The following is a 7,996-nucleotide window of genomic DNA, read 5'->3' on the forward strand; positions in this document are numbered from 1 at the left end:
CCCACTTTTAATACTTTTAAATTTTTAATTTTTTTTTTTCTGCATAGCCAGAATAGCCGCATAACTTTGAGTTCACTCTGAAATTTAAACCCTGCTGTTGACCTCGAAAGAAAGTCGAGGAGCAGTTTTGGCCAATATACATTTAATTCACCTGCAGCTGCTGTTTAATTGGGCTGTCGTTGCCCTGATTGTTTGCAGTTGAGCTGGTTAGCATGCAGATGAGTAAATTGGAAAGCAGCTGTAGCCTGTTGAAAGCATTGATTTCCTCAGCAAGATGCAGCCGATGCATTTCAGGTGTGCACCGCACAGGCGGTCCCTCTCCCTGTGGGCTATGCAGGAGGCACAAAACCCACGGGAGCTGCCCCGGTTTGGGGTTGTTTGGAAAAGCCACAGAGGGTTTTCCTTGGTTCTCGGTGCAGCCTGGGATGGCCACGGTCACCTCGGGGAGGGGAATTACCCAGGTGGTCGCTGCCAGAAGGACAGAGCCCCGCGATGTCCCAGCCATTACCGCCCTCTTCAGCCCCGACACAGAAGACCTCTTCGGAAGGATCGATGTCGCTCACCTTTTGTAAGTAATGGTCTTCTAGTTATCACCCTTCAGGCAACTGTACTTAAAATGGCAGAAAACATTCTGAGACGTGGTGTGACATAATGGCTTGTTGTGCTGTTTCTAAAAAGGGAAATAAAATGTACTTTTGTGTTTGTCACAAAGAGTACTCTGAGAAGAGTAGCACCTGATAAAACTCAGCAGACAGGCTGTGTTACAGACAGGTACTGGTGGGTCACTTGTGTTTTTTTTCCCTTAATGGCAAAAATCCTGGATAACAGCTGTTTGGGGGAAAAAAGAGATGTGTGGAGAAACACACAAAGGGTAGGGAATGTGTAATTGTTGCAAATTTACTGTTGTGTTTGGTGATTTCAAAATCCACCTAAGTTTTTATAATGTTAGAACATAAATATGTGGGACTGAAGCAGCAATACCAAGTTAGCATGGGGATGACGAAGTTTTATTGAGGTCTGATCCTGAGAACCCTTAAATTGTTTTCATAGAGAATTATCAAATCTTGCTTTGACACTCTGCAATGAGAAGAATGAGATTTTAGCTCATGCTGCCTTTCTGGACTATCCAAATTGGAGTATCACTGATCAGGCTGAATGGGAACCATTCCTGCATAAAAACTACCCTGACAATAAGTGCACTGTAAGTAAATGGTGTGATTGTGGTTGAGTTCTCACTTAAGGCTCAGGTATGGAAACAGATGTGGCACCTACAGAGTGTTTGTGGGAAATTAGAAGTGTTCAGGTTGCAGAAGGTGATGGATTCCCTGTGAAACCCCAGTGCTGACACGGGTGTCCTAGTCCTGCAGTGAGTTGTGTGCTGCTGCTGAGGATTCTGCTGCTCTTGCTTTGTGCAAGTTCAGCACTCAGCTGGGAACTGGACCCTGCGGTTGTTGGGAAATAGAGAAAAAAGTCAAACCCCGAGCACTGTTAGGGTGGGCAGCACACACCATAATAGGGAGTTGGCAGTGCTGCAGTTATCTCTGGGCTTTTTATTCATCAGCTCCCAGGGTCTTCTGCCACGTGAAGCACTTGGAGATAAACTGGAGATAAACTGTTGAAAATGTGTGCTGGTAAAGGGAGCACCATCAGTACAGGCAAAGGGAGTGTGAAAAAGCACCTGTGATTCCCTTTGTTTGTCCCTGAGTGGCACTTTGTGGGCAGGCGCAGCACTTCATTCAGGGCACAGCTGCAGCTGCTCTGGGGCTGGTGGCTCTGCAGAGAAAAGACCAGAAAAATAAATTACTGCTCTGAAAAACACCTTGAAACAGGCAGCAGAGCTCTTGTTTTTCTAGAATGGAGTTTATTTGCTAAAGATTCAGTGGTTTATGCTTCTTCATTGGCAGAAGCTCTGAACATTTTCTGGGGCATAACTTGATCAGATGTCATTGGTAAACTGCAGGTAAATCCATGCAGGTGTGCTTTTAAGAACTGAACATAGGATTTCTGTGAAGCCTAGTTGACTGTGTTTTTCCTAGAGCACAGAAATAATTTCAGGGTCAGGATTGACTTGTGAAGATGCTTTATGGGATTGGCTGGTTGGCAGCACTGTTCAAAAAGTGAAGAGTCCAAGTCTGGTTTACTCAGTGTCCTCTGGGACCTCAAATATATATATATATATATTTTGTTTTTAATTTCTTCCCTTTGCTTCTAAAAAGCAAACAAACAGCCTGATTTTTGGGGGTGTCTTTTGATGTTTGCTACAATAGATTGTCATTCTGATGCTGGTATTGCAGCCTCTGTTGAAATCACTGTTGCCCTTAAATTGCTGAAGTTTATTGGTGCCTCTAGCTACGGTGTTGTAATAGACTATAATGCTATTCAGAAGATCTCAGGTGTTCCATTTCAGGTATTTTTATCTACAGGCAGCCCTTCACTGCCCAGCAGTTGTAATTAAGATGCCAGGGAACAGCTGGTTTAATAGCCCTTGCCATTCCATCCCAGGGGTTGTCCATCTTCACTGGAGGTGCACAACATAAAGGTGTCTGTTAATCTGCCCTCTTGCTGCCTGGTATTTGTCTGTCTCATGATGTCATCTTAAAATTTGTCCATTTTCTTACTACCTTTAAAGAAAAAACACTTTGTGATTATGAGAAGCATGTGAACTTTGGGTATAAGTGGTTTTTTTTTAAACCTAAGAAGAGTATCCTTGTCAGACACTTGAATGTTTAACGTGGTTGAATGTTAATACTGTTCAATGTGAAATATACAGTGTATATTGCAGTCAAACTGTAGCAAACTGAGCCCAAAGAAGAAAAATGTTGCAGAAGCACCAAATGATATCAAGTATTTTATTCACTTTTACCCACACATTCTTTGAAGTCATGTATATTTTGGTGCTCCTTGAGTGCAGAGCATGTATGTTGGAAATGTTTATGGGCTAATGCTTGGTGGAATTAATGTGAGCTGCATGGTGTGTGGACTTGGACTCCTCATTTTGTAGCCTCTGAACACACTCTTCGTGCATCTCTTTGTGGCCAAGGAAGAATATGCAGCTGGATGTTGCCAAGAAATTATTAGGTGAGTGTCTGTATAACCCTGGGTAGTGAAACATGTGTCCTCTCCTGCTGTCAAGTTTTGTTTCTTAAATATTTCACCACTGGGAATCTGCTATAAAAAAGAGAATGTTTGAAATGTAAAGACTGGGAAATTTCAAACAGTAAGGTAGGAGAAACCAATCAAAATTACCCAGGATGAATTTCACATGATATTGTTTGTCAGAAATATTTTAATTGTTGAGCCATGTGGGCTTATGAAGGAAGGTTAGAGACACTGGAGAGAAAAGAATGTATGTGTTAATAAATTAGCTGCTGTCTGTCATTGCTGGGTGTGATGATCAAAGACTGAATGTGTCTGTTGTTTGTCCAGGAGTGCTTTCATCTTACTACCACAACTGCAATATGTACTTCTCTTTATTCCACCTGAGGAGTGGTTAGGTAAGAATTTAATACTGTTTTATTCTTGAAGTGAGAGCAATTGCAAACCTAATTAATATGGACTGTGAGCTCATTGTGGTGTTCTTTTTTTTTTTTTGATATTGAGAACAGTTATCAGTTTCTAGACATGTGGAAAACATAATCTAAAAGTATCTTCTTGTGAAGATGCCATGTGCAAGAGGTACCTGTGGTTCCATGCTCACTCCAGCAGCCATTCAGCAGTCTGTCCATTCCCTGCAATCTTTAAATTTGCCAGAAACAGGACATCAGAAAGGAGTAAAGATCTCAAAAATCAATTCCTACAAGTTTTGTGAAGATTGCTGAGTGAATAGAGCCAAGAGATTTGAAATTGGGCACTTTCTCTTAGTTAACCAAGCCAATACAGGTTGGAACATCACACTCTGGTGAGACTCTGAGGGGCTGCTGGGGCATGGGAGCAAACTCTGATTATTTTCTTTAGAACAGAGGTACAAAGGTGGAGAATACACATGTTAATCAGAGAACAGCACCAGACTTGGGATTTTGGTCCTGAATTCAGACTAATAAAGCAAGCATGTACTTAATTGAGCTGAGAAGGGAGCTGGAACTTTTCTATCTGCCAGCTCTTAGATATGTTGGTTCCAAGTCACTGAAAGACTGCAGTAGTGTGTCAAGTACAAAAAACAGGGTTGAATGAAGGGTTTTGTCAAATCCTTCCTGGCAACCAACACCAGCTTGCCTTCAGCATTGTGATCCTGAGCCTCTCCAGAGGCATAGAGAATTGGCTGTATTAGTTTTATAGGGATTGGATTCTACCAGTTTCTGATTGCTTTGAAGCTTATTCAGATTTGGAATGCTGGATTAGTTAAATGACTTCGGTGATGATTCTCACATGTTAGTACTGCTGTCCTTTCAGCCTCATTGCCTAACTTTAAAAGACTTGGAGCACTTTACTATCTGGTTTAAGTTTGAAACTCCGTTTTCCTCAGGCAGATTTGCTGCTGATTTAAAACTTGCATAACGAAGTTTGTGTGTTGGCCCTGCTAGGTGTCAGTGCCTCAGAGCTGGACATGGGGGATGTCTTTGAAAGGATGCTGCCTGCTGCAGGCTCTGCCATGGAGAGAGGTTTCTCCCTGCTGGCGTGCCCCAGGCGTCGCTGCCACCCCCAGCTGCGCGTGCGCCAGGCGAGGTAACATCTGTGCACATCTGCCTGGCCAGCTGCACATGGTCCTCCTGGCCTGGCACATCAGTGCCTCTTCTGTCATAACCACAACTGCCGCTGCTAGGAATATGCTGGGTTGTTCTGTTGCATCTCAAGATGTGGTTTGTGTCTGTGATATTTATTCTATGATCCACTGGCTGGGTTAGATCACTGTGTGTTTTAGGGAGTGCATGTGGTTTGCTGGTTTCTTGAAGCCTCTTCCAAATTGTTTTTAGTTTTCTCATTATCTCATGCTGAACAGTCAAGCTATGCTTGAGTAGGAAGGCATGTTACCAAAAAGAAGTAAATAAGACCAGAGAATCCCTACTTCGAGTAGTCTTTCAGACATGAATCTGCAGTTTGTGCTCTTCCTGTTGCTTGACTTTTGAACATTTTAAGGAAAAGGCCTGAGACTGACCTCTGATACTTCACATCCTCCTGCTGTAGCTCTGGATGTTTCAATATTTCTAAGCTCTTTCATACTAGTTCAATGTACAATTGTTGGGCTTTTTGAGTGTTTCTTGTGAGTTGTCTGCCACTTATCATGAAGTGAATGGACTTTTATGCAGAGAAGGTGTCAGTAGGTGAGTTAGGGACTGGAGATATCAAGTGTTTCCATCCTTCAGCCTTGTCCATCAGTAGATAAGGTGAGGCCAGTTTGTGTTTGCAGAGGAGCTCTGCCTTTCCCTTGGTCTGCATTCACCTCTGTGCTGCAGTGCCATCCACAGTAATAGTGAGGAGCCCTTGGAGACTCCCCTGTGGATGTGGTCTGCAGCCACCTGCCTAGCAAAGTGTTCTGGGCAGCAGAGATTAGGGTCAAGTGCGTCCTTCCCCTGCTTACAGAGTGGAAAAGCAGCTGTGAACTGACACTTTAACTGTCCCTTTGGCCTCTACAATGGGAGGTGTCAGGGTGTGCCAGAATGCAGCCTGCTAAACTTTGTCTTGTCTTTGTCTTGTCATTATTGAGTTTGTGCCCTGTAGGCAAGAGTCGAATTTGCAGCCCTGTGCTTGTGCTCACAGTAGAGGAATTTTGTTGCATTTTTGCATTGGAAAGCTTACTGGCTTTTGGAGGGTTTCTTTTCTTATTGAAAGGCTGTAGTACTGGTGGAAGGTGCAAAAAGCAGAATAAAGAAGTTAAAATGGTTATGCTGCTACAGAGTAGCAGGCAGGGAGCTGAACGGGTGTGTGCAGAGTCCCATTGACTGTCACAGGGTCAGCCTGCAGGAGCTGCCATCTGCACCTTTGTGTGTGGCCTTGTCCTGTGTACCACTGGGCACTTGGAGCATCTGATACAGCATTCCATTTGGAGGAGGGGTGTGTCTGTTATGGACCCCACGAAATAACAGGGTTCAATTAGGATATAGTCTCATTCTGTTACCCCTCCATGTTTGAGGTTTGATAGCTTATTAACAGATTTGCTGTACTAATTAATTGTGCTGAGGTGGTGATGTTCTGATAATAGAAAACCTCACTTCAGATTTTGCCTTGGGATACTTGCTGCTAAGGAGGTGAGACTATAAAGAAGGAGTTACGGTGAGTTTTTACAGAGTTTTCATTGTTACTGGAGCCAAATTTCAGTTAAGGAGAAAAAAAAGCAGGAACAAGGTCAGAATACCTGGGGTCCCTAGCCTTGGTCACACATGTGGTCCCACACATAGGTCACATCCATCCCGGTGTACAGGAGAAGCAAAAGTATCCAAAGACCCCCTGAGATCGTTTCCTGTGCTGCAGTCAGGCAGTGCTTGGGAACTCAGGCAGTATTGATGAAAAGAGAAACAGAACAACTTCTACCCAGATGTGATGCCTTTAAGGCTCCTGCTAAATACAGAAACATGTACAGGAGGAACAGGAGATAAGTCCATCCCAGGTGAAGGAGCTGTGGGTCAGTCCCAGTTCCTGTAAAGGAGGAGGAGGTTTGTACATCCCAGGCAGGTGAAGGAGCTGTGGGTCAGTCCCAGTTCCTGTGCAGGAGGAGGTTTGTCCATCCCAGGCAGGTGAAGGAGCTGTGGGTCAGTCCCAGTTCCTGTGCAGGAGGAGGTTTGTCCATCCCAGGCAGGTGAAGGATCTCTGGGTCAGTGCCAGTTCCTGTGCAGGAGGAGGTTTGTCCATCCCAGGCAGGTGAAGGAGCTGTGGGTCAGTCCCAGATCCTCTGCAGGAGGAGGTTTGTCCATCCCAGGTGAAGGAGCTGTGGGTCAGTCCCAGTTACTGTGCAGGAGGAGGTTTGTCCATCCCAGGTGAAGGAGCTGGGGGTCAGTCCCAGTTCCTGTGCAGGAGGAGGTTTGTCCATCCCAGGCAGGTGAAGGAGCTGTGTGTCAGTCCCAGTTTCTGTGCAGGAGGAGGTTTGTCCATCCCAGGTGAAGGAGCTGTGGGTCAGTCCCAGTTCCTGTGCAGGAGGAGGTTTGTCCATCCCAGGTGAAGGAGCTGTGGGTCAGTCCCAGTTCCTGTGCAGGAGGAGGTTTGTCCATCCCAGGCAGGTGAAGGAGCTGTGGGTCAGTCCCAGTTCCTGTGCAGGAGGAGGTTTGTCCATCTCAGGTGAAGGAGCTGTGGGTCAGTCCCAGTTACTGTGCAGGAGGAGGTTTGTCCATCCCAGGTGAAGGAGCTGTGGGTCAGTCCCAGTTACTGTGCAGGAGGAGGTTTGTCCATCCCAGGCAGGTGAAGGAGCTGTGGGTCAGTCCCAGTTTCTGTGCAGGAGGAGGTTTGTCCATCCCAGGTGAAGGAGCTGTGGGTCAGTCCCAATTCCTGTGCAGGAGGAGGAGGTTTCTCCATCCCAGGCAGGTGAAGGAGCTGTGGGTCAGTCCCTGTTCCTGTGCAGGAGGAGGTTTGTCCATCCCAGGTGAAGGAGCTGTGGGTCAGTCCCAGTTCCTGTGCAGGAGGAGGTTTGTCCATCCCAGGCAGGTGAAGGAGCTGTGGGTCAGTCCCAGTTCCTGTGCAGGAGGAGGTTTGTCCATCCCAGGCAGGTGAAGGATCTGTGGGTCAGTGCCAGTTCCTGTGCAGGAGGAGGTTTGTCCATCCCAGGCAGGTGAAGGAGCTGTGGGTCAGTCCCAGATCCTCTGCAGGAGGAGGTTTGTCCATCCCAGGTGAAGGAGCTGTGGGTCAGTCCCAGTTACTGTGCAGGAGGAGGTTTATCCATCCAGGTGAAGGAGCTGGGGGTCAGTCCCAGTTTCCTGTGCAGGAGGAGGTTTGTCCATCCCAGGCAGGTGAAGGAGCTGTGTGTCAGTCCCAGTTTCTGTGCAGGAGGAGGTTTGTCCATCCCAGGTGAAGGAGCTGTGGGTCAGTCCCAGTTCCTGTGCAGGAGGAGGTTTGTCCATCCCAGGTGAAGGAG

The 7,996-nt window shown here is 46.1% G+C and overlaps 1 protein-coding gene across 1 annotated transcript; it reads left to right on the plus strand.

Moving 5' to 3' along the window:
* Positions 1-376: 376 nt before the first annotated feature.
* LOC306798754 (cilia- and flagella-associated protein 61-like) lies at positions 377-4,662 on the plus strand (the record flags this gene model as incomplete). Its single annotated transcript, XM_079298958.1, has 5 exons — positions 377-568; positions 1,051-1,201; positions 3,002-3,078; positions 3,427-3,494; positions 4,521-4,662. Coding segments are annotated over exons 1-5 (581 nt in total), but the record flags the coding sequence as incomplete, so codon positions are not given.
* Between the last annotated feature and the right edge of the window lie 3,334 nt (positions 4,663-7,996).

The sequence above is a fragment of the Erithacus rubecula genome (genome assembly GCF_903797595.1).
Source record: "Erithacus rubecula genome assembly, chromosome: 2".
Taxonomy (NCBI): domain Eukaryota; kingdom Metazoa; phylum Chordata; class Aves; order Passeriformes; family Muscicapidae; genus Erithacus; species Erithacus rubecula.